The following is a 27,152-nucleotide window of genomic DNA, read 5'->3' as shown; positions in this document are numbered from 1 at the left end:
CTGAGGACAGGTAGATTTTAATAAGGTAATTGAGCTAAGTAGATTAAAAAATAAGTCAATAAACATAATAAATGAATTATGTTATTTGGACAACAAAATAAATGACAACGGCAAAACTAAAGGGGATATAAATGTAGAGATGTGGAAGGAAAGCAGAAATGAACAATTACCCACAATGCCCATGTAATTAAAAACCTAAGGAAGATGGTCGCGATATTTATCTCTTCGTCGTGAATGGTCGAGACTCAACCGATCCGAATGGGACAAGAAAGATGTGGCCACATCTTAAAGTGGAGTTACAGGGAAAGTGCTTTTCCTGACTTGTGCGGAGAATTGTATACTCAAAGTTGGTTTTAAAATCTTGTATGAAACGACACTTTCTTGGCGCCAAATTTAAATGATTTATAAATATATTGTTTACGTAACCACTACAGCCGAAAGGTTAATCAGCCGCAGGAGGCACCTTGATAATACTGTGTAACACACCTCTAGCCCTCAAAATGGCTTGCATTCGTCGAGTAAAGAAGGCCACAACTTTTCTCAGCTATGACATACTGAGCTGCAGCAACTCATTCATAATTAGATGCCGTGCAGCTGCCAACCTGCGACGAACTTGCTAAGTTTCACCCGCTGCTCTAATTAACCCCTTACATTTTCTGCTGGAGTAGTATCTGGTGATTTAGTGGGCCCGTCGAGATGCAGTAGTGTGCCAAAGTGTTGGTCACACCAGGGACATGCGTGTGTAGCCCTGTGAACAAGGCTATTATCTTGGATGATGGGCATGTACACCCCTACTCATCATGAACAACACTTGGTCACCGACAGCATTGCAGTAAACTTCCTGGTTCGTGGTCACAGTAACCTGAACGAGTGGGTCAAAGTCATGGTACCAGAAATCCCTCACTCCTCCTCCAAAAAACATCACAGAGCCACCTCTGGTGTGAACTACTACTTCTACACACCGTGGGTTAAAAGCATTGTGGCCGGTTGGCGCACTCAGTAACTTTCAGCACTGAAAATAAGGAAAAATCGCGACTCATCGGTCACACTACAGACCTTCAGGCTGCTACAGTCCATTCTTTGTGTTTGCCCATTTAATACATGCAAGCAGTGTATCAACCCCTTTTTAATGCCATATTACATGGTCGCGAATGGTAAACGACTCCTTGCAGATACGTTGGACAGTCAACATTGATATACCAACAAATCGGAGAACTGAATTGACTGTGTGCTCACAGCCACGTTCAAACACCATAGCTCCATCCTGCCATCTTTAAATCCATCTTACTAACTTGATCCATGCAACCAACTGGTACATATACACTACTCCACTGCCATGATTTACGTAACCAGTTGGTCGTAGGTTCTGTTCTAAAAATGAACAGCTTAGAGACAGAAGTGATGATACTTTCTGCAGGATCTGACCATCATTTTGCAGGACAATGCTCAAGCACGTATAGTGCAAGTTGTTACTGATTTGTTTGACTGATGGGGCTGCCAAATGCTATACCACCTACTGCACTCCCCTGATATAAGCCATCGTCAGTTCAACTATATTTCTAAACTGCAGGAAACATTTCACGGCATTCGCTTCAGAACTGTACAAATTCGTCGTGCAATAGACCGCACCGCTCGAACTGTCAACACAACTGGCACTGTTAAGAGTATCCTACGACTTCCACACCACTGGCAACGGGTTATACACAATGCTGGTGACTACTTTGAAGGTCAGTAAAACTTTGAAACATGTATCTAATTTGTACGACCTGTAAATAAATAGTTGCCACTATTAAGGTTCCAATCCTCGTACAATCAACGACAGCTCTCTTTAAATGTGGATAAACGTTTAAGATAATGGCTATAACAAAGGGAAAGAATCCGACAGTAGCTGATTACGAGATTAGCAATGAACATATTGAACAACTAAAATCTTAAAGTATTTAGGGGTTGTATTAAGAAGCAATATGAAATATGAGGATCACGTACAATTAGTACTTGTGAAGGCGAATGGAAGAAGTAGATTTGTTGGAAATGTTCTGAGAAAATGCAGTGCAGCTATTAAGGAAATAGTGTACAGGATACTAGTGCTGAGCCCCGCGCCTGATTAGCCGTGCGGTCTGAGGCGCTGCAGTCATGGACTGTGCGGCTGGTCCCGCCGGAGGTTCGAGTCCTCCATCGGGCATGGGAGTGTGTGTTTGTCCTTAGGATAATTTAGGTTAAATAGTGTTTAAGCTTAGGGACTGATGACCTTAGCACATTAAGTCCCATAAGATTTTTTTAAAAAAAGAAAGAAAGAAAGAACTAGTGCTGAGCCACACGGATGACCGCGCGGTTAGAGGCGCCATGTCACGGATTGTGCGGCCCCTCCTGTCGGAAGTTCGAGTTCTCCCTCGAGCATGGCGTGTGTGTGTGTTTATGTGTGTGTGTGTGTGTGTGTGTGTGTGTGTGTGTGTGTGTGTGTTGTATTGTCGTTAGCATAAGGTAGTTTAAGTAGTGTATAAGTGTAGGGACCGATGACCTCAGTAGTTTGGTCCCTTAGGAATTCACACACATTTGAACATCGAAAGAATTCATATATGCACTGCTAGGATCAGGTTGATATATACCACATGAAAGTAAAACAGAAGTGTTCGGGGAAATTAAATGGGAATCCTTGGAAGAAAGAAAACGTGGTTGTACGTAACCTTGCTGTTTAATTTTCGAGAACCTGCATTCGAAGAAGACTGTTCGACCACTATACTGATACCATCAAATATTTAGCAATAGGATCTTGAGAATAATATACATGGACGTGCTGAAAAATAACGCCTCCGAATTTTTATTCTGTTCTCAGTATCGGTTGAGGTATTACGTATCATGCATAGTAGTCGATTTTCCCGCTTCATTGATACAGGTGGCAAGCCTCTGCCAGTAGAGGGCTCTGAATTGTAGCGTTTAATGTGGCGCTGTAAACGTAACTTTGTCGGTACGTGAGAAACACCCAAAGAACTGAAAACACGATTTCGAAAAAATTTGTCCACACATGGAACACTCTCTCCTCCGTATGAGAATGGCAACAAACTGTTGGCATACAGACATACACAGAAAATTTCACATATTTTCACATTCAGGTTGCTAAGTAATCGTGACTTATTTAGTTTCATATTTGAAAAAAAAAAGGTCTATTACACAAGTAGGTCGATCGAAATATTGTACCACTTTTGCAACCTCATTATGGAGTCTTGGAAACTCTACCTGAGGAAAGCAGTGTAGACGTCCTGGACAGTTTTGGAATAACGTTACAGGTCAATCAGTTCATTTGGGCAGTGCAAAAGGATAGGTCCAAATGGGAATAGGCATGTGAGGAGTCGGAAAAGAGAGTGGGTACTCCAGTGTTAAGGCAGAAGAGGTTAAGTTGGTTAAGATCAGCCAGGAGGGCACCTCAGACAGGTCCTGGGAGAACCCCAAAGGGCCATGTCATTCATGGAACGAGGGGTAACAAGAACACAACTATAGGTGCCAGACGGGAGAACACAGGGTTTGCGACTAGCCAAAAATTTCGAGCGACTGGGTAAGGCACTTTTTCCTTTACCCGGATCTCTTGGACAGCCCGCTCATTAAGATACACAGGACAATCCGGAGAGGAGGCGGCATGGCCGCCATTGCAATTGATACAGGTGATGGGGGGGGGGGGGGGGAGGAGGAGGACAGTCGCCCTTGTGCGCATCCCTACCACAGGTTACACATTTGGCTGGGTGTTGACAAGACGTTCTAGCATGGTTGAAACGATGACACTGGTAGCAGCGCTTCGAGTTCGGAACGTACGGCCGGACTGTGATAATTTTACAGCCTGCTTTGATCTTGGATGGAAGCACCACTCTATCGAAGGCGAGAAAAAGAGTGCGGGTTAGCACTAAGGAGGAATCTACCTTTCTCATTACACGATGGACGGCAATGACACCCTGATCAGAGAGGTAAGATTGGATTTCGGCCTCGGTTAGACCGTCGAGCAGACTAGTGTAAATAACAGCACGTGAAGAATTCAAAGTTTTATAGGCCTGGACACAAACGTGATAGCCGTGGAGAAGCGACGCTGCAAGCAATTGTTGTGCTTGAGAATTAGAAGTAGTCTCCAAAAGCAAAGTGCCATTCCGTAAACGAGAGCAGGATTTCACAGGGCCGGCAGTTGTATCAACACCTTTCAGAGTAATAAACGGTTTTACCGTGACGAAGGACTGACTGTCTTCAGTACGTGAGACCACGAGGAACCGTGGTGCAGCAGGAAGGGCCTTTGAATCATTATCCTTGTTACGTTTACGTTTCGTAGACGTTGATTGTGAAGATGACGGATTAATTTCGGGAAAATCCCCATGATTGCCAGCGTATTCGATGGCACACACCTTCCAACTGGGCGCCCCCTTCACAAGGGCGCGCACCCGCTTTAGGTGATCGTTTACACCTCAAAACCTCAGGTCACCCCTCTCGAACACCTGACAGAGGGACCAATCGGAGATTTGGGAAGGTAGCAGCTCAGGCAGTCACCCCTCCCTGGGCCTGGCCTGTACCAGGGGGTACGTGTTAACCCTACCTGTAGACCCGGGGCTGGAAATTAAGCGTTACCCAGTCACCTGTTACGCGTCAGACGCGTGGACCGACCTTCAGGAGCACACTGGGAGGAAGAAGAAAGAGGAACCTCCAACTAGAGGAGAAGAGAGACGAGGAAAGGAAAAGGCAGTGGTGAGACTGTTCTTGCGTCAGCGACAGACAATGCAAGACATCCCCGTTAACACCCCAGACATGTTCCCAACGGAGGAGAAAAAGAATAGCAAGAGGAATCAAATGTTAAAAATGTGTGTCAATTCCTTAGGAACCAAATTGCTGGGATCATCGGTCCCTAGACTTACACACTACTTAAAGTAACTTAATTTAACCTATGCTAAGAACAACACACACACATACCCATGCCCGACGGAGGACTCGAACCTACGGCGGGAGCGGCCGCGCAATCCGTGACATGGCGCCTTAAACCGCGCGGCCACTCCGTGCGGCTAGCAAGAGGAGAGACCTGCAGAACGGAAGGGAAAAGATGCTGCAAAGGCTGGGGCCAACTTGCAGCCAAGAACGAACCCGCAAAAATCGTGTATCTTTATTTGTGGTTTGGCACATTGCAGTCTCACAAAATCTGCAATCCCTCTGATATAGATCTTACGTTACTGAAAGCAGTAGACGTCAAGAGGTTGGCAATATCATCAGCATAACATCTTTGCTTGGAAAGCTTACATCTAGAAGGGTACAATTTCACGAGTAATCATGCAGCAATAGGCTCTTTTCACTTGTTACACGTTCACCAAGATCTGTAGTTAGAAAAATTTGCATGTGTTCTTTAATTATTTTTCCAATTTTACTTGCCTCTACATCAATGTTTCGTAGGCAGTGTGTGTATTTAAAATATCTGGGCCGAAAGTGCCTCGTGCTACCTGGAAACAGATGTACAATTTGTCTGCTATTCTGTTTGTCACTGATTAAGCCATTGTGTAGCTGTGGTAGAGCTATGTACAGACTGCAACACACTAACTATAGTTTTCTCTCCTCCGTGAGACAGCGTTATTTATGAAGACATTTCATACTGGAATCCTCTCTGGTCACTGTTCCAAACATTTCCTTTCTCCGAACCATGCTCTGACATAAACTTGTTTACTTCCTCCGGAAACTGTTGTGCTTTCTGATGTATACTATTATCGTCTTCTGTGTACTTACGAGTGACAAACGTAGTAATAAGACTGGCTGAAATGCCATATTCAGCCTTACGATTGTCGATAGAAGAAACCGAAGCTTTAAAATTGTTCAAGGTATCCATTTTAGAGCTTCTAGCGCCCACATTTGCTAATTCCAATAGTGAACGATCCATATCACCTTGCTCTATCGCCGGCCGCGGTGGCCGTGCGGTTCTAGGCGCTTCAGTCCGGAACCACGCGACTGCTACGGTCGCAGGTTCGAATCCTGCCTCGGGTATGGATGTGTGTGATGTGTTAGATTAGTTAGGTTTAAGTAGTTCTAAGTTCTAGGGGACTGATGACCTTAGATGTTAAATCCCATAGTGCTCAGAGCCATTTGAACTATTTAAACCTTGCTCTATCAAACTGCGATATTACATGGTCTTTTATAGTTTGTAATTGCAACAGTCTGTCCTTTGAAACGAGTCTGTGCTCACTTTTTGCTAGATACGTAATTTAGAATTAATCTGCATGTGATTTACTTTTAATACACATACAGCACCTCATTAGTTTGCTACAGCAAGTGAAACCACGATTGCAGTAGTCTTCATAAATGTTTTCTAGTACGCTGTCATCAATATCTTTTAAGAAACTGGCTCTCGACTGCGTGGGCGGAGATAGGTCGTGCTCAGTTTGACTGTACTGTTCTGTTCTGTTCTTGTTGCTCTGTATGTAGATAGACGTCGTTTTCTGCTTGGCCAGCCGCCCTCAGATTCAGGTTCTTCGCCGGCCGCAGTGGCCATGCGGTTCTAGGCGCTGTAGTCTTGAACCGCGCGACTGCTACGGCCGCAGGTTCGAATCCTGCCTCGGGCATGGATGTGTGTGGTGTCCTTAGGTTAGTTAGGTTTAAGTAGTTCTAAGTTCTAGGGGACTGATGACCTCAGATGTTAAGTCCCATAGTGCTCAGAGCCATTTTCAGGTTCTTCCTGTCCTTCAAAATCAGTATATCTACCCAGCGCAACTTCATTTATTTCTGTGTCATCCCCATTATATTTCTGAACTGTTAAGTTATCTAATCACTGAAGAGCCACTGCCTAATATCCTGTAGGACCCCCGCAAGCACGCAGAAGTACCGCAACACGACGTGGCATGGACTCGAATAATGTCTGAAGCACCGCTGGAGGGAACTGATAACTTGAATCCCGTAGGGCTGTCCATAAATCTGTAAGAGTATGAGGGGTGAAGATCTCTTCCGAACAGCACGTTGCAAGGCATCCCAGATATGCTCAATAATGTTCATGTCTGGGGAGTTTGATGAACAGCGGAAGTGTTTAAATTCGAAGAGTGTTCCTGGAGCCACTCTGTAGTGATTCTGGAGGTGTGGAATGTCGTATTATCTTTCTGGAACTGCCCAAGGTCGTCGGAATGCGTAATGGACATGAATGGATGCAGGTGATCAGACAGGATGCCTACCTACGTGTCACCTGTCAGAGTCGTATCTAGACGTATCAGGCGTCCCATGTCACTCCAACTGCACACGCCCTCCATCATTACAGAGCTTCCACCAGCTTGAACAGTCCCCTGTTGACATGCAGAGTCCACGGATTCATGAGGTTGTCTCCATATCCGCAGACGTCCATCCGCTCGATACAGTTTGAAACGAGACTCGTCCGACCAGGCAACATGTACCCAGTCATCAACAGTCCATTGTCGGTGTTGACTGACTCAGGCGAGGCGTAAAGCTTTGTGTCGTGCGGTCATGAAGGATACATATCGATGATGTTTCGTTGAATGGTTCGCGCGCTGACACTTGTTGATGGCCCAGCAATCTGCGGAAGGGTTGCACTTCTGTGACGTTGGACGATTCTCTTTGTTGATCCCGTTCTTGCAGGATCTTTTTCCGGCTGTAGCAATGTCGGAGATTTGATGTTTTACTGGATTTCTGATATTCACGGTACACTCGTGAAATGGTCGTACGGGAAAATCCCCACTTCATCGTTACCTCGGATATGCTGTGTCCCATCGCTCGTGCGCCGACTATAACATTACCTTCAAACTCATTTAAATCTTGATAACCTGCCGTTGTAGAAGCAGTAACCGATCTAACAACCGCTCCAGACACTTTTTGTCTTATATAGGCGTTTCCGACCGCAGTGCCGTATTCTGCCTGTTTACATATCTCTGTATTTTAATACGCATGCCTATAGCAGTTTCTTTGGCGCTTCATTGTATATCCATTGACCGCAATTTCATTTACATATTCAGCATGTCGCAACTTTGTCTCTAATGTTTGGACTGCATTCGTACGATTAATTCTCTTCATGATGTCATTGTAGACAGTTTGTACAATACCCAACATGCGAACACTTAAAAAAAAAAAAAAAACACATTCGTATAGCTGTTATACTTCACGCATCTCGAGCGCTTGTTAGTGCAGCTACAACACGCAACTGTCTTATGGCGCTAGCAGACAAGTACGGAGTTTTGGATGGATGGAAATGACACAGACCTCTGTTTTTATGCTCGAGTGTTAGTCTAAGCACGGTTTCGAGCGGTTTCTAGCGTTCGGGATCAAAGGTGTCCCTTTAAAGTAGAATATTCAAAAGCTTTATCCTTTAAGTTCAAAATGGTTCAAATGGCTCTGAGCACTATGGGACTTAACATCTATGGTCATCAGTCCCCTAGAACTTAGAACTACTTAAACCTAACTAACCTAAGGACAGCACACAACACCCAGCCATCACGAGGCAGAGAAAATCCCTGACCCCGCCGGGAATCGAACCCGGGAACCCGGGCGTGGGAAGCGAGAACGCTACCGCACGACCACGAGATGCGGGCTTATCCTTTAAGTGAGTACCAGCTGTGGGTAGGTGAGCGACTGCCTTACGACCGCACTGGATAAAGGGAAGGGGATGGAGGTGACTCACCATGTGAGGGAACTCCTTGGGCTCCGCGGGCACGCCGCCGATGATATAGGGGGCGCCCTCGCCGCCGCACAGCGAACGGTTGAGTTTGGGCGCGCCTTCCACCAGCACGGGGCTGTCTTCCAGCCGGTACACGGCTTTCCCCCACTCCTCGCACTCTGCAACACCAACAGCACAGCAGGTAGTGACATCGCTGCAAGTGCAGTGAAGAGAGCGCCGTCCTAAGTCCTTTGATTTGGGCCCCTTCTCCTGAATGCCTACCCCCTCACCATTCCGAACAAAACGTCGCCTTCACGTCGTGTCTCATAGCCAGCCCATCTTCCTCTTCCTCCTCTACATTATACCATTCTCCAGCCTCAACCAAATTCAGCCAAAAAATGAAATAATTAAATAAACTTAGGATTTTTAAAATTTTAAATACTCTGTTGAAACGAAATACAATCTTAACTGTGATATCTTACAGAGATCGCTTTTCAACACCAAAGTAATCAATGTGAATTGATAACACACACATTAGCGAGGGCAATCTGCAATCGGCAACGATGTGTGGGAGGTGCGCTTGAAGAGCACGCCTCTCCTCTTAGCGCAGCAGCGCCCTCACACTGAGGTCAATGTAGTGCCGACCTAGCCTGAACTCTGCCCAGTTCATGACCTCATCTGAAGGGCTCAAAATTATAGTATAGGACCAACGTGATGATTGACCTGTTCATTTAAATGTGACATTGTACTACAAGAGAGCAGTTTGTTAATCTGTGCATCAAGTAATGCTTTAATATTCAATAACAGTTTTAACTTATTAAGCAGTTCTTTGACAAACAAGTGTGCCACAGGCAAGTAAATCTTTTATTCATTTATGTAATAAAGTGAACTAATGTGAGTGTTCCAGTGTGATGAACCTTCCCCAGAGCTGTCACAGAACCAACAGTTGTGGCCAGACATGAGTAGTTTCGCCTGACCATAACAATAATAATTTTTCCTTGATCCATCCATACATGAAATACCTATTCGTTCATGCATCATTGCACATAATAAATACTGCACACTGATGAAGCTACATTTTAGTTAAATACAAAACCAAACCGTTTCTTATGAGACTCTGCATTTAGCTAGTAATAAAACCTGTTTTCGTTAGTTAGAAAAAGTATTAAAGTTAATTACAACCTTGAATAATATCATAAAAGTGAAATAACGTCTGACACTATAGTCTAAGACAAAACAGAACGAGTAGATGATTTCTAAGAAATACTGTAGCACATCATTCATAGCTTTGTGATGTGAAATAAAAGGCGCTTTATCAATGAGATCGCCTCACACTGGAAGCCAACTATACGGTAAATTCAAATTTCACACAGTAAAATCAAATAGCATGGGGTTATGAGTTTGAAGGGTTCATAGGCAAATGATACGGATTAATTAGAGGATTAAAATATGAAATGTGTGTGCTTATTACAGTATCATTTACATAAATACAAATTGCAAGGCCGATTTGACTTGGAGTGGACACGACTCAGTTATGAAGGGGTCACAGGGGGGAATGAATCATCTCACTACCTTTCGTCATCAATAGTGTGGTTGCACCCACAAGAAAGACAGACCGTGGCATGCACGTCACATCACGTGACACTACGGGTATTACAAGTGCCAGCAACTGCCTCTGGCAGGGAGCGTCCTATTTAAGGCGGGTTTAATAATTCTTAACAGCATGTTTAAGTGGATGCAAGCTCTCGATAACACACGACAAAATTAAAATTTATACTGCGTACTTTTCATTGACATACTGATTTCCTGTGGGCTCTGCATGGAGCCGAGCGTTCACGAAGTGTAGCGAGGAAGCCGTCTAGTGTGACGTCACGAGTTCGTTGCGGAGCCCGTATTTCTCGTGGGCCGCGTCGTGTGGTGGTGTCGTCGGCAAACGTTGGGTCGGTACAGTGCGTCGCCTCGTAGCTCAGCCTCGGTTAGCTGGAAGTCTACTGTCCTCATGGGTGTTTCGCGGCTTTGCAAGGTGTAGGGAGGCGTATGTTAGGCAAGGAAACTGCAGTGTGTAGTCGAGCGCTTAATTCCCAAGCGCTGGATTACCAGGATTCTTCGGTGCAACATGGACCAGGAAAAAATCAGTCACAAAGTGACGAACATTCAGATGTGAGTAAGAACAAGAATCAAAGTCAGCAGACTGTGTAAGCCGCGGGGTTGACGAGCCTCCAGGTCCTATTCCTTTCGCGCTGTCTCACTCACTGTCTCTTCTCCCCTTTCGTGGCCCCTTAACTCAGCACTCCATGAAGTTTTCGTAGTCTGAACCTTGTCGTTGATGGACCAAATTTACAACGCCACTAACTGATTTATCGCTGTCTCCTGACAAAACCTCCCAGTGCTGATTGATCGCTGTCTTCTGACAAAGCCTGCCAGTGCATGATGGAAACCTCATGCCTTGTGTGGGCTGGTGTGTGACTCGGCAACTGGCATTTCTCTGTCGAGGCTGTATCCAGCGTTGGGCGCAGTCAATCCAGCACATTGTTCCGATAAATTTTCGCATTTCCTAGTCTTTCTGAAAGCAGCCACATAGCAGTTGCTTGTAAGGGCTGTTTCTGTGTTGGAGCTGCATAGTCTTATGTCTGTGCTTCATCCGAGATTGAGCCGGTGTTCGTGATTTATAAATATCATTCTTACTGTCCAGCAGCAGGCCCATTCTTCTTCGGCAGTTCCGTAGTTTCACCCTCCCTCCCTCCCTCCCTGTACGCATTTTTGACGCTTTTGCGTCTACGCTCCATCTCAGTGCCAGCAGGAGTCCGCGAATTATCAGCACGTTTCTCGCTTTTTAAGGCAGGCCGAAATATTATGCAACAAGCCATAAGTTTCACACACCGCCTCTGTGATCCACGCGCTTTTGTATCTATGCATCATCCCATTTCCTGCATAGGTTTACGACACTGTTTTTTTCCCATTGTCCACCATGGTACCTATTCCGAAGAAAGCGGAGGGCATCCACTAGCCTCCCCCTGCGAGGGGTGCAGAACGCTCGCACGTCCACCCTTCCCAGTGCCGTCCCCGTCGGCGGTCCAAGACACACCCCTCGTCCTGAGCCGCTGTCGCTTGGAGGCAGCGAAGTTATTTCAGTGCATAAGTTTGAATGTCCAGGCCTAAATGTAAACTACTAACGAAATATTCTTTAAATGGCCATACAATGCAGAATTTCACGTCCGGTATATGTGTGCTTGATTTTGTTTCACGGGTATTAGTCCTTGGTTCAAGGCATGTTTCTGTACCTAGCAGTCCGTTTCTTAAAGCTCAAGAAATCATCTCCGATAACTGCTTCACTCTTAAACAAGCTCATCAAACTGAACTGCTTGTACCTGTCCGTACAACAGTAGGATCGTGACGCCATCAGACAACTGCCTAAGATCGGGTAGTCGCGTCGACGCGTGTTATGGAGATTTTAACAAGGAAGAATTGGCGCTGCTTGGTGTATTTACCATAAGGCTCACAGATTCTCATTTCAGTTTTACTTTCCTGTAAAAGTTGTTTGTGTGTTCTTGAAGGACTCGTTTTTGTTGAAATTATTTTTATGGTTTTGAAGGACTGAAGTAGTAGGTACATTGGATGGGGGTGGGATTCTCGGACAGAGTCTTTCGCCATTGATGTAATCGATGACGTCATGACATTTCACCTACCCATTCCCCCTCCACCGTCTAACGTAGATCAGTTGCCCTGTGTGTAAAGTGGTGAGAAATTTAAATTTAGAGGCAAGTTAAAATTTTAGTGATTTTATCCACTCTCGTGTCACCAGGGATTTTGTCCTGAATCTAAATTGGCAGGAAATCCAAGATGGCGATCTGACATGGCGAGCTGGGCATACTGGCCATACAATGTCAGAATCCAAGAGTTGGAATAATGGGACAGGATCTATGACGTTAAAATCCAAGTTGGCTGACATGGAATACTGGCTCCATAACGTCACAATCCAACACTTGGTCTTTTTGTTCCTTGGCATATTTTACTCTCCACACTTGCAGTTTGTAGAACTTATTTTATAGTGTTTGCAAAGACAGATCGTGATTGCTTGGCACGATCTGGATACTCTTCAGTGTACGAGGTGCATTCAAGTTCTAAGGCCTCCGATTTTTTTTCTCCGGACTGGAAAGAGATAGAAACATGCGCATTGTTTTAAAATGAGGCCACGTTCATTGTCAATACGTCCCAGAGATGGCAGCACCGTACAGCAGATGGAATTTTACCGCCAGCGGCGAGAATGAGAACTGTTTTAAATACTTAAAATGGCGACGTTTTCCTTACTTGAACAGTGTGCAATCATTCGTTTTCTGAATTTGCGTGGTGTGAAAGCAATTAAAATTCATCGACAGTTGATGGAGACATGTGGTGATGGACTTATGGATGTGTCGAAAGTGCGTTCGTGGGTGCGACAGTTTAATGAAGGCAGAACATCGTGTGACAACAAACCGAAACAACCTCGGGCTCGCACAAGCCGGTCTGACGACATGATCGAGAAAGTGGAGAGAATTGTTTTGGGGGATCGCCGAATGATTGTTGAACAGATCGCCTCCAGAGTTGGCATTTCTGTGGGTTCTGTGCACACAATCCTGCATGACGACCTGAAAATGCGGAAAGTGTCATCCAGGTGGGTGCCACGAATGCTGACGGACGACCACATGGCTGCCCGTGTGGCATGTTGCCAAGCAATGTTGACGCGCAACGACAGCATGAATGGGACTTTCTTTTCGTCGGTTGTGACAATGGATGAGACGTAGATGCCATTTTTCAATCCAGAAACAAAGCGCCAGTCAGCTCAATAGAAGCACACAGATTCACCGCCACCAAAAAAATTTCGGGTAACCGCCAGTGCTGAAAAAATGATGGTGTCCATGTTCTGGGACAACGAGGGCGTAATCCTTAGCCATTGCGTTCCAAAGGGCACTACGGTAACAGGTGCATCCTACGAAAATGTTTTGAAGAACAAATTCCTTCCTGCACTGCAACAAAAACGTCCGGGAAGGGATGAGCGTATGCTGTTTCACCAAGACAACGCACCCGCACATCGAGCTAACGTTACGCAACAGTGTCTTCGTGATAACAACTTTGAAGTGATTCCTCATGCTCCCTACTCACCTGACCTGGCTCCTAGTGACTTTTGGCTTTTTCCAACAATGAAAGACTCTCCGTGGCCGTACATTCACCAGCGGTGCTGCTATTGCCTCAGCGATTTTCCGGTGGTCAAAACAGACTCCTAAAGAAGCCTTCGCCGCTGCCATGGAATCATGGCGTCAGCGTTGTGAAAAATGTGTACATCTGCAGGGCGATTACGTCGAGAAGTAACGCCAGTTTCATCGATTTCGGGTGAGTAGTTAATTAGAAAAAAAATCGGAGGCCTTAGAACTTGAATGCACCTCGTACAACCACAGCGCTGCTGTAATAAGTTGGCGACATTCATCATAAACAGTGTTCACTTTTTCGACTGTTGTATGTATTGTGAATGTCTCAATAGCTTTATTGGCAAGTTATCTGATTGTTACAACTGCAGAACGTAGACTTATGGACTTCAAGTGCACAGGTAAACATAAGAACCATAGCTAAAGTACATATTTACTTGTATTTGATATACTAGCCCAGACGCTTGTGGAACCTGTTCTCCTGACGCCGGCACAGTGGTTTGCGGCGCTGTTATCTTGATACTAGCTGGTCAAGTCTTATTCAAGTTATATCGTTGAAATTCTTTTAGAAGCTTCTTTTAAATGGCGCAGTAAAAAAGAATATAGTTCTATTAGAAAAAAAGGCGGTGTCTTAATTCGACGACTATAAACGATAAAAATTATCAGCGAACGTCATTAAATTCGCCATATTGTCCGATATAACTTGGCGAAAACCGCACCTCGATGTATTTATTTATTCTGCTTCACGCTTTAAGGATGGTTCCTTATATGCTAGCCCAATTCACTGGATTTTGAGTCTTTAACGTTACCATGGAAGCATTCACGACGAGTTTGTAAGTCCTACCAACGCATCATTTCGTGACCAAAAAATGTAGATGTCTTCAACTGCATTAAAATACAGGGCTGTTTCTTGATTAGCCTCTACAGCATTTGTAAGGATTACATTTAAATTGTGACTCAGTTGTTTGTTGCACACTACTGTATGCGCCACTATCCTTCGTCGTAGCCTTAGACTAAACTTTTACTCATTTGTAGGGCCTTGCTTTCTTTATATTCAATTAACTGATGCTTTTATCCTAAAGCGGACTGATCTTTGATCTGGATGAAGGATCTAAACGAGTCACTTAGTCGCACGTCAGTTTAATTTCCAAAATAATCTTACGTTCTTTAACGTAGGGAAGACGTCTCTTGACTTATGCAATTTACTGTTTTTTTCCAGTTTTCCTTCTCGTTTTAATTTTTTCTTACTTTTTCCTGTTCTTTGCTTTCCAGAAGTACCTTATTCGCGGGTACATTGCCCGGTCATCGCAGCCCCGATACGCCCCTACAATTATCGTTGGACTGTTTCCTTAATTATGTGGTGATTATTTCCCGCTTTTTCTCTTAGAGTAAACAACATATCACGCAAGACGCTACGCAGTTCTCAACAATACAGGGGCCCCTGCGGCTGCCGACGCCGTTGCTTAGCAACAGTTTGAGACGAGACGAGACGACTGGCGAGCTACGTGAATGTGTGTGACTCCATTCTGTGAAGAGTCACGAAAACCGCGAAATGCAAGAAGAATATGAAGCAACGGCAGCAGTCAGAAGGTAAGACATCAAATAAATGAATTCTGCAAATCCTTGGCACCCAAATAGTAGGCGCTTAATCGATTGCATCTTCCTGCGGATGCGTAACAAATTCTCACAGGCATGTGTAGATAATGAATATGTAGGTCTCCAACACTGCAGTTATATTCAGAGTAATTAGATTTTGCAAACAAGATATCCGGGCTGTTCATCAAAGTTTATCTCAGGCAGTTTGCGTTGAGGAAGCATTAATTTTACGTATATTGTAATTATCGGAAAAACAGAATAACGTAACATATACGTTGTCCTACGAAGTTTGCTATCGCACGCTGCCTCGATGACGTGTTACCAGGGTCATCTGGTTAGAATCCTGGTAGTGATAAATTTTCGTGACCAGAATTTGGTAGGGAAAGGAAAGAGAGGTATTTCTAATCTCATTTGACTGCGTGGCAGGGGGCCTGGGTTAAATCTTTATTATCTGAACTGTTGAATGGATTAGTGAGTATGTGTGACGCTTTCGGTGATGATCCCACCAGACGGATGGTTGCGAACGTGTCTACTGTGCTATACAAGAAATCACAGTAACACAAATCGCACACACTTGTCACCCATACGCTGAATGATTAAGCATTTCTATGTGGCTCAGACACCCAGTAAAATGAGTTAAATGTCATGAATGACCAGTCATGCAGTTTTCATATGTTATTTGTAGCGGTTGTAGTCTCTTCTCGTTCATTCGTTACTAGCTCTAAACATTACCTACAATCCGCCAATTGTTATACATCTCTATAACAGACGCAGCAATAGCTGTTTCGTTTTTGTTGGGATTTAAGTGTTTAGAGACGCAAGTAACTACATTCTTTCAAGTCAGGCTTTCAGAAAATATCGCTGGTGACCTCTTCAACAAAGACAAAAACAGAGGGAATATTTAATTGACATCGGAAGCTACAGTTAAGGGAAATAGCGTTATATGCTTCCAGTCAAGAGTTGTTTATGAAAAGGAAAATGAAAAACAGTAGGAAGACTAACAGAGAATTTAGTCTTTAGAAGAACCCGTCAGGACGGCTTAGTCGATTCCAGAGAGAGGCGCTGGATATCAGAGTCAAGGAACTAATTTCAGCTGAAGTGCAGGAACTGAGTACTTAGCTCTTACGATGCGTGCTGCAATTGTAATTTCTTCCGTTTTTGTTTCCATTGCCCGTAGCCAATCGGGTAACATACGATAGCCAGTGAGAATCGCGGATTCTAATGATTTGTTTCGGCGCAAGGTATGACTTCACGCAAAAGCGATTTCAGTGCTTCCACTTTCGTAATGAACACTAGGAGTGATTAGACCTCCAAGTCTCGCTATAATGGATTTAGGGTTGATTACTGATTTTCGTAACAATTTTTATTTACGTTTCTTGGAATATTGTGAGATTTCTTGTTTTATTTTTTCGTATTTCAGTGTAGCTGCTTTAACTTGCAGGGCGAGACAGTGAGATGGCGCATAAATTGCGGATTCATTGCTAAACACAGGTTGTACACGAAACGTTCCCGGCCTATGAACCTTGCAGCCCGGAAAGATAGGTATGATGACGTACAGAGACTGCGCAGATACTTATTTGTCACATTAGTATTCGTCAAAAAAGTTGATTAGATGGAAGCAGAATCACTATGGGAGACACACTGAAAATAACTTGTTTGTGGATTAAAAAGGTGTAGCACTAGTTTCTTTTGCTGAACACCTGCATTTATCTGGAACCGCGCGACCGCTACGGTCGCAGGTTCGAATCCTGCCTCGGGCATGGATGTGTGTGATGTCCTTAGGTTAGTTAGGTTTAAGTAGTTCTAAGTTCTAGGGGACTGATGACCTCAGAAGTTAAGTCGCATAGTGCTCAGAGCCATTTTTGAGCCTGCATTTATCAGATCATGCTGTTTAATGTTTCATTTTTTGCCGCGAAGTCTTATTGTGTGAATGGCGACAGGCTTGAGGAGCTGAGTCGGTTGCAGAGACTGGTCAATCTATGTTTGGCAAGAAGAGGTGTGAGAGAGGAGACAGGCGCGTTCTCGGCAGATGGCCGTCTGACGGCACGGAGTGAGCAACCACGTAGAGTTTCTTTGAAGTCGTTCGCAAAAGAACAAAACACGTTCTCCTGAATGTGATAAGCAATGTCCGATTGTCTTAGGTTTTTTAAAAGTAGTTTTACACGGCTGAGCCTCAGCTAACGAAATTTCAATCGGATGATAAACATTTCAAAACTTAGATCGTGTACTTTTTGGAGCAAGCTCACTGTGTTGGTACAAGATCATTTTTCTGCGCATTAGTTTGAACAGTTTTTACTTCAACTAACTACGCAGAGGGTTAATACTACTTGTTTGGATATATACGTGGAAGAAAAAGTGGAGCCAGGAAACATTTATTCATGCAGTTCAGAGAACGTGTTTCTAATATTAGCATTTCGGAATAGTTAAATCGTGCGTAGTCTTGCTTACGAAAAATACTTTGTTGTTTTTTTGCGAATATTGCATGATTTTCGAGTGTGTGGATAGGCATGAAACTAAGAGCACAGCTTAAACTGCTGCGAATGAAATGAACAGCAGTCCTAATCATTTACCGTATTATTTCTCAAAACTTCTTTCTCTTCTTTTTTTTACGAATATTTCGCGTCTTTCGAATATGTAATTAGGCAGGAACCTAAGGGTACACCTTAAATTGCTGCGTGTGAAACGACCGTCAATCATTTTTACAGTACTGTGTACCTAATTAACTTTACCGTAATTTACGAATGTTACGATTTTCGAGTATGTGGTTATCAGGAATCTAAGAGCACAATAATATGTGCATAAAAATTCACTTACGATATCACAAACCATGACTCCGCAAAAACGCTGCTCAAGATGCAGTTCACTTACGACCGCTCCCAATTAGCCCTCTTCATCTATCAGGATTCACTGCGCCGATAGGAACAGCGCGTCATTAGCTGCCTTTTTTGCTGGAAATATTTCGGCACTTTAAGCACATTTCTGACATAATATACAAGATTACAAACGAACAATATCATTCGCTACTGATGCCCGACTCATGTTTTATCGTATTTACTTCCCATAATTCTTCGAGCAGCTACCAACTTCACAACGCAATGTAATATGAGAGTTAGGTACACTGTAACTATGCTTTTACCCTCAATTCGGCTATCTAACGCAAATACTTTTTTGTATGGGTCTTATAACAACTGGATGATTCAGCTGGGCTCCACATACTAAACTACTGGCCATTAAAATTGCTACACCACGAAGATGTCGTGCTACAGACGCGAAATTTACCCGACAGGAAGAAGATGCTGTGATATGCAAGTGATTAACTTCTCAGATCATTCACACAAGGTTGGCGCAGGTAGCGACACCTACAACGTGCCGACAAGAGGAAAGTTTCCAACCGATTTCTCATACACAAACAGCAGCTGACCGGCGTTGCCTGGTGAAACGTTGTCGCGATGCCTCATGTAAGGAGGAGAAATGCGTACCATCCCGTTTGCGACTTTGATAAAGGTCGGATTGTAGCGTATCGCGACTGCACACCATCGCAGGCGCTGCTGTCTGTGATGCAGCGTCAAGGGTAACCGCAGCCACGGTCTCCGAGCTGATAGTCCATGCTGCTGCAAACGTCGTCGAACTGTTCGTGCAGATGGTTGTTGTCTTGCAAACGTCCCCATCTGTTGACTCAGGGATCGAGACGTGGCTGCACCATCCGTTACAGCCATGCGGATAAGATGGCTGTCATCTCGACTGCTAGTGATACGAGGCCGTTGGGATCCAGCACGGCGTTCGGTATTACCCTCCTGAACCCACCGATTCCGTATTCTGCTAACAGTCATTGGATCTCGACCAACGGGAGCAGCATGTCGCGATACGATAAACCGCAATCGCGATAGACTACAATCTGACCTTCATCAAAATCGGAAACGTGATGGTACGCATTTCTCCTCCTTACACGAGGCATCACAACAACGTTTCACCAGGCAACGACGGTCATCTGCTGTTTGTGTATGAGAAATTGGTTGGAAACTTTCCTCGTGTCAGGACGTTGTAAGTGCCGCCATCGGCGCCAACCTTGTGTGAATGCTCTGAAAAGCTAATCATTTGCATATCACAGCATCTTCTTCCTGTAGCACGTCATTTTCGTGGTGTAGCGATTTTAATGGCCAGTAGTGTAGTTGTTCGCCAGGGTTGGGGGACATACTCACTCTGTTGACTTTTGGACAAGCCTGCTCGTTGTGTGGTCGTCCTGGTGTCCCTCTGCGTGGTAGCGGTTGCAGCTGTGGTACGAGGCGTCGGTGCACTGTAGGCGGCGGAGGACGCGGCGGTGGAGGCGGAGGAGGCGGCGGTGGAGGCGGAGGAGGCGGCGGTGGGCGGCGCGGCGGCGCGGGGGCAGCAGACGGAGTGCCGCGAGCAGGCCGTGGGCTGCTTCCACAGCACGTGCCGGCAGCGGTGCAGCGGCTGGCACACGCCCGTCTCGCCGCTGCGCGTGCGGCACGGCGACCCTGAGGACCGGCCGTACGATTACTCTCAACTCTCACTTATCGTACCACATAATAGCTCCTCCACCAAAACAAAGCGAGTGACAGTGGAGCATGTAAGAGGGCGACAACAGCTCTTCGCCTTGGACAATATGGCTATGGCAGAAACAGCTCTGCGTTTATTTTATTTTAATTTTATTTTACATTTATAGCATTTTAACATAAAATTCACTCTAAGATAAAGAAAACACGCACCATGAAGGCAATATCCGAATGGGACGGAAGGTTGGTTTGAGGGATAAAGGGACCAAACTACAGGGTAATCAGTCCCTTGTTCCAGACGCAAACAAGGCTCAGGATAAAACAACTCCCAAAGTACGTTTGGTAAAGGAAAAGGTGGGATGGAAATCTGTAGATGTGATGTACAGTCTTAGACATAAAAACTGACCGCCGGCCGGCCGGCCGCCACTGAGACTAAGTGCGAGTCGTTCTCTTGAGGTGTCCAATAAAACCGACCGCAAGTCCGGCAATCTACACAATCTGGCAACACTGTAAGATGCAGAAGTGTCAGGAGGAGGTGTTGTCTACTTCGGAGAGGTTGTCGTGGTGTCTGAGCCCGTGGTCTACTGGTAATAGTCGTGCAGTCCAAACTTGTAGTCGCGTGTTTGCGTCCAAGTGTAGCTACTTTTTTTAAATCACGTTTCGGCCCTCGTCTAAAGAGTTTGACTGAGCATCAAAGATAATTCGCTTCACATTCCACCCACCACAAATAACAAATACTTCCAGTAACAATTACGCAGGACAGCCCGTGGCTGCGTCGCGATCAGAACAGCTTAAGCTCGAGCGTTTCCTCGCGCTGCAGCGGCTGCCGGCCACCTTCCAGACACCACCCGTCACCTGAAATCCAGCGCCGCCCAGTTGATCACGTCACGGCGCGGCGCTATCAGTGTATATATCAACTGTCTTTTTCGAATCTGAAGATCTAGTTATCATCTTGCAGTTTAGCATTGGATTTTACATACTTGAAAATCATGAACTTCGGTTAAGCGTTGCAAAATTGGGTCACGGGGTGGAAAAACGTGTAACTTTTGTAAAACAATATTTATTTTTGGTATAATAAAGGGGTGCGTGCAGAGGAGGCTGCTCGATTGATTTGAACTGTGTGTAGAGCGAGTGCTTTTGGCAAAAATGCGCCAGAAAGAGATTCTCTTGTTTCAATAAAGGTCTTTCTGGCATGAATGATTTTTCACATTAAACAATCTGGACTACTGGTATAATTGATGGGCTACCATTTAACAATCATGCATTTGCATTCAACGGGCAAGGTTCCGAAGTCTGGTGCAGGAGTACTGCATGCTCTAATTCGAAACAACAAAAATCAACGCAGTGACTACTATTGCAATTTTTCTTGAACGTCTTCAGGTCGCTCACTGAACATTCCTATGCAATACTGTTACTGCTGACGAGTTATGATGCCTTTATTGTTAACTTCCTACGAAGGAATGAAAGGCTGAGCCCTACAAAAAGACTTAAACGGAGAAAAGAGAAGTGTGAAATAATGTTTTCCATCTGATAGCTCCAAAAGTGTGCTTTGCTCTACGAATTCTTCCCAAGGGTGTGTGCATCACAGCTGGAATTTTTTGTGAACAATTAAGACATTTTTGTCGCAGTGTAAGAAAATAGATCGACCAAACTACATCACGTCTGCTACTGCATGATAACGCACTCTGTTGATTTGAGAAACAGAACTATCCAGGAAATTGATAGGGAAGTCATCTCTCAGGCTCTTGTTCCTCTGATCGTATACTCGTAAACTTTTGTCTTTACTTCTCTTGAACGGTTAACCGTCAACGCAATTCATTTGTAGACGAAAATGCTCTTCAAATTTCACTGATTTAATGACATCGTTTCAACCAGTACGTTTCTACACGCGTAGAATTTGAAAAGTACTTTACCATTGTCAGATTGTTTTAGATAGTGTGAAAGAATGTACTGTTGCTGATTAACTTCTCTTTGATGATTACTCTTGCGTTCAATAAACTAATGGAAAACGCAGTTGAAGTATCCACTGTACTAACTTGTTCAAGTAACTACAGAAACATCATGACGGCAGTCTCCCTTAATAAAGCATTAAGTGTCTGTAAGACGATTGTGCCTATTTTAACGCGAATTAGTAGGATATTACCGACTTTTGACTTCGAAGAGGTCTGTATTTACTCCCTGTCCTATACTATACTCAAGTATTATGAAAATGTGGCAGTTCATAGATAAAATTACGTATTCACAACCACAAAAAATATGTCGGCAAAAACTAAAAGTGGCATTATGAATTTTGCAGTACCATAAGGTTTTCGCTCTGACGGTAAGGGGTACTGAAAGTGGCAAGACGAATTTTGCTCGAGCGTTGTCTTACGATTCTCTTATTGAGTTTCCATCTTCCTGCTTGTAGCTCTGCTACAAAAGAATTAAAAATATGGCTTTCAACGAGCCTCGAAAGGCGAATGAAAGCAGCTTGCACCTGGTAGGCAAGCAAGTTACCTCCTTTATTTTTTAAGTTTTTGTTTTTACTTAATTTTACTTTTTGTATTTTTTATTTTTTGTAGTGTTTAGACCTCTTCCAATTCAGGCGTTGGCCCTATCACCCATACTACCCCCAAACCTATCTAACCTAAAAAGGAAAACAAAGCTTGTGCCACCGCCACTTTAATCCTAAAGCTAACTAGGACGGTCGTGCGCCACCACTTCAGGCTCCGCCCACGAACAAAAATTAAATATGCCTCTGAACATTTAATTGAAAAAAAGAAAATGATAAAGGAAGGGGTAAAATACTTTATTAAATTTTATTTGTTGTTCATTTTGTTCTTATGTTTTTATTTTTTAATTCTTTTTTGTTCTTTTTTCTCTCGGGGGTGCCCACAGCAGCCAGACGGCGGGATGTCCTGGTCGTGTTCTCGTTAAGCGAGGGTGAAACACCCTGTAATTACCGTTGATGTCTCTCATCATTCCATCACGTGCGATATATCAGTCTCTTCTCACACCCGGTACATCCCAATGATCTGGAGGGTGCGTAAACAACGACCCCAAATAATTCGCAAAGAGCGTACCATACGACGCTTTGCGCCGTAAAATCGTGTAGTTGCTCGTTAAATAATGCCAGTAATCTAACAACCCTGCAACGCTCTCATTAAAAAAGTATGAAAATGCCATACCCTAAATCCACACCGCGGCGTTCTGACGAGTACCTCGGAAGTAAGTGACGTCGGGATGGGCCTCGGAGCTAACGAAGAGGTGCGGCAGGTGTGTCTTACTTACTAGCCCACTAGTCCCTACGACAGATAAATCGCAACATAAGAGACGAGAGTAGTTGTATTTCCCATGTGGAACGATTTTCGTTGACTCAAAAGTATTAACTAACATCCTTATTTCACATCTCATGAGAAAATCACATTATTCAGTTGAAATGACACTGTAATATCAAGCGAATTTAGCAGGATAGTTCTGTGCCATCAAGGAAGTAACTCGTCGGTCAGAGTTGTCAAACATATTCTGCGTTGATGCCAAGTTTCAGTTATACTGTCAGGAAGGATACCAGCTGATGTGTTCTGTGAGTGACCTCGGAAGTGACTATAGCTTCGTCTCAAAGTTGTGACTGGCAAGGACGGAAATATCCTCATATTTCAATGGTTCTTATTCACATTTCTGTAAGTAGGTTTAGGGGCTAGAGTGTAATTACTTGTAATACATCGATGCACTGAGTGAAAACGAAACGCCATAAATTAATAATCGGACCGAAACCTTGTAAGCGTATTCAACAGACACAGTTCACAATTTTGGAGCTTCTCCAGTCGTCGACTTGGCAACGTATCCTTGCTATACAATATTGTTATTGAGATCACTGTCATTGACACACCCACCAAAAGACACGCATGACCTGACTTCCGTTGTCAGCTTTTCTGACGGATATTCTGCCGTTGCTCGAAATGTGAAGACTTGGTGAATTCGAATATTCCATATTGCGAAAACCTGATGTTTCTGTTCTTCCAGCACTAACATTCAAAAAATAGTTACAATAAGCGGGAGAAAAGCGCCTATGATACAACAATTAATAATGCAGTCATAATTAGTAGAATTTGATAAACTCCATCTGTCACCTGATAATTGTGAAAAACTACTTTTTTCATCTGCACAGCTCCGCAGTATGAACTCAAGGGTTTCGTAGGGTTCCTATACTTAATTTCGTTGTGATCGTTTTCAGTGACAGTAGAGGAGGAGCAATACCATCTGACTTGAAAGATAATTTTCTAGCGGGATTTTCTTTGGCTACAGTTGCAGTAGCACAATCAGTGAGATATCAAGAATGCAAGCATTCACTCATTGCTATTGTATAAGCTAGGGTAGAAAGAAGCAGGATTCCCACGAAGTAAACGATGAGAGACAGTGTAATCAATATATAAAGTAACCATCTCGCAAAGGTAAAATTTCCAAATCGCTGTCACTTATTAAATATGAATGGTTCAGAAAATTACAGCTATACTTAGTGAAATGAGTAGGTTAATGCAGGTCCAGTCCGTCACTATCACTGAGTTTTCAAACATTTTCCGAATAGCACTTATATATATATATATATATATATATATATATATATATATATATATATATATATATATATATATGTGTGTGTGTGTGTGTGTGTGTGTGTGTGTGTGTGTGTGGTCGTCGGATATCGAAAGACAACAGATGTTCAGGCAGTTACAGGGAGTTAAGATACAGCTAGGGCGGCAGATGAAAATTTGGCCTGACCAGGTTCGAAACCAGATTTGTGGGGTCTTTTCTTTCGGACATGTCCGAAAGAATAGACACCACACATGTATGCATACACAGGGTGTTTCAGGAGGAATAGTGGACATTTTAGCAGGTGGTAGTATACATGAATTGCATAAAAATTGCATATAAGTATGTCAAGTTTTATTGAGTACAGTGATACAGCTGTTAGTACGCAACCCTAAAAAACTCAAAACATAGGAAAATGACTTTCGAAGTTGATTTTCAAAAATTCCCCACCAACTTCCATGCACTTTTGACTTCTCTTAATAAACCACGTGTAGCTCTTCTAAGGTCGACTTTGCGTTCTTTTATGAGGGCTGCGCTATTCATAATGCGAACGATCAATTCGGCTCTTGGGATTACTTTTTCTTTGTGGACTTTCAATCATCCCCACGGGCAAAAATCCTAAGGGATAAGGTCTGCGTCCCTGCTGGCCAATAAAAGTGCCCATATCTACTGATCCATCTTCCGGGAAATGTTAGGTTTGTATGATATGTCACCTGACGACTAGAATGTGCATGAGTCCCGTGGTGCTGGAGGAACATACGCATTCTTGTAGCCAAAGGAACCTCTTCCAATAATGCCGGAAGCTCATTTTCAAGGAAGTGTAGACAACTGGGTCTTGTAAGCACCAACAAACGAAACGAAAATGCATTGAATCCAGCTGTTTGTACTCAATAAAAATTGGACACATGTAATATGGCATGTACGAAAATGCATTGAATCCAGCTGTATGTACTCAATAAAAATTGGACACATGTAATATGGCATTTTTCTGTAATTTGTCTATACTACCACCTCCTACAATACTTACTATTCCCCCTGAAACATCCTGTATAATTATTCAGGTCTCAAAGGCCCATCGAAAGATTTCAGTGTTAGACTCACGTCATCGTCCGAACCCTCACTGGAATATAGTGTAGCTGCGAGCGAGTGGAATAATGGACAGGGATACCGGGTGTGTGGTGTGCGCCAAAGATGGGAATTTGAATCGGACGAGGTGCGTGTGTAGACAGGTCCTGCAGGGGGGGGTTGACCGTTGTGTCCCGACAGTGCAATGGTCAGCGCGTCTGCCTACTATGCAGGAGGTCTACGTTCGAACCCCGGTTGGGCACAAATATTCATCTGCCGCCGTTGCTGTATTTCAACGCCCTGTGACAATGTGCACGTCTCTCCTTCGATATTTAAGATGCAATTGTTTTTTGAGGAAATACAGGTGATTTGCTAACATGTCTTGCCGTAAACGTAATGGGACTTGAACAGCATCCGTTCCTTAGTCATTGCTTTGTGAAGGCGCTAATCTATGTCATATACATGCGAATCAGACTGTAGCGCATATTTAGTCAAATAACTAATGGTCAGTATACAAGTATTTACGAACAGTAGAAGCAGGATTGCAGCGAGGTGATCACTTCTTAACCAAGTGGAACATAGAGTACATGTGTAGTGAGTCATTTCAGCTGCATAGCTGACGGTAATATTTGTCAAGCAATTCACTGCAGAATTAATGTAATACCTTCACGATGATCTCTGTAGTCATACTGTATCATTAGCAGCTCGTGAATGGAGTACTACGTTCGTTAAATCGATGCCGAATAAAGAAAAAGCGACGACGCCACCACACTATCTTTACTTAGGTAGTCAGCGCTAGATAATGTGCGCCAGCATAACGTTACTGTAAGCAGTTTGATAGCGTAACACCACCACATCCACTGACAGCCTGTACCATCATCATCACACAGTTGTTACAGTGATTACAAGTTGCTGATGTTTGTCAAGAATAGCGGAAAACTCCTCACGACTGTGTAGTTCCATTTGCATTACGCCTTGGACAGAGAGAATCCTAAATAACTGTAAGAGGGTACCCACCGAAGGGAAGAGTCCACGTATTGTCTCGAGTTGTTGCAGTTTGATATTAATGTGGTTCCCGATGGTTTCACACTAACGGGTTCTTTTGGCTATCGAAATATTCATATGAGAATTCCGAACGTGTAATTGCTAGAACACTCAACTACCTTAATAACACCTCATTTTGGATTGAATATGACTCGGGAAGCGACGTTAATTTGACGTTTCCGTCTCCTGACGACTTACTGAATTAAGTCTGAAGTGCACTCACAGTTGTGTTGCCTGTAGAATTAATTCTGTGAAGTGTTGTGGCAGCTGGCAGTCATTTCTGAATACACACAAGTGCAAATATCTTCACTGCTCTAGGGCAACTCGTCTTTGTTGCATTTTTTCTATACGGTAATTAGCACAATGGCATAAGGCTCATTCTGCTGAAGAAATTGATGCCCGCAACTCCTTCAATAAGAATCTGCGAGTGGTAGTAATGCATGAAAGAAAACTGACTGTTGGACAAAAGAATGGAGAGCTCCCTGCTTTTTGCGTTTCCGATAGCGCCTACGATAAGAATCTGGTGTCATATTGTACTTCAGAATCCTAAACTGTTTATTTTTCACTTCATACTAAAAAGCTATGATA

The 27,152-nt window shown here is 43.8% G+C and overlaps 1 protein-coding gene across 1 annotated transcript in view; it reads right to left on the bottom strand.

Annotated features, from left to right (window-relative positions):
- The window catches only part of LOC126484400 (trypsin-1-like), a 104,511-nt gene that overhangs the window by 31,981 nt on the left and 45,378 nt on the right, over positions 1–27,152 (bottom strand). The window contains exons 2-3 of the mRNA XM_050107906.1: positions 19,572–19,868; positions 8,621–8,775 (exon numbers count right to left, since the gene is read on the bottom strand). Of these exons, the coding sequence (XP_049963863.1) occupies positions 8,621–8,775; positions 19,572–19,868 (452 nt within the window). The remainder of the gene's footprint in view (positions 1–8,620; positions 8,776–19,571; positions 19,869–27,152) is intronic.

Source organism: Schistocerca serialis, chromosome 1, assembly GCF_023864345.2.
Source record: "Schistocerca serialis cubense isolate TAMUIC-IGC-003099 chromosome 1, iqSchSeri2.2, whole genome shotgun sequence".
In the NCBI taxonomy this organism is placed as follows: Eukaryota; Metazoa; Arthropoda; class Insecta; order Orthoptera; family Acrididae; genus Schistocerca; species Schistocerca serialis.
The sequence above is the reverse complement of the archived record's forward strand: the minus strand, read 5'-3'. Positions and strand labels throughout refer to the sequence as shown.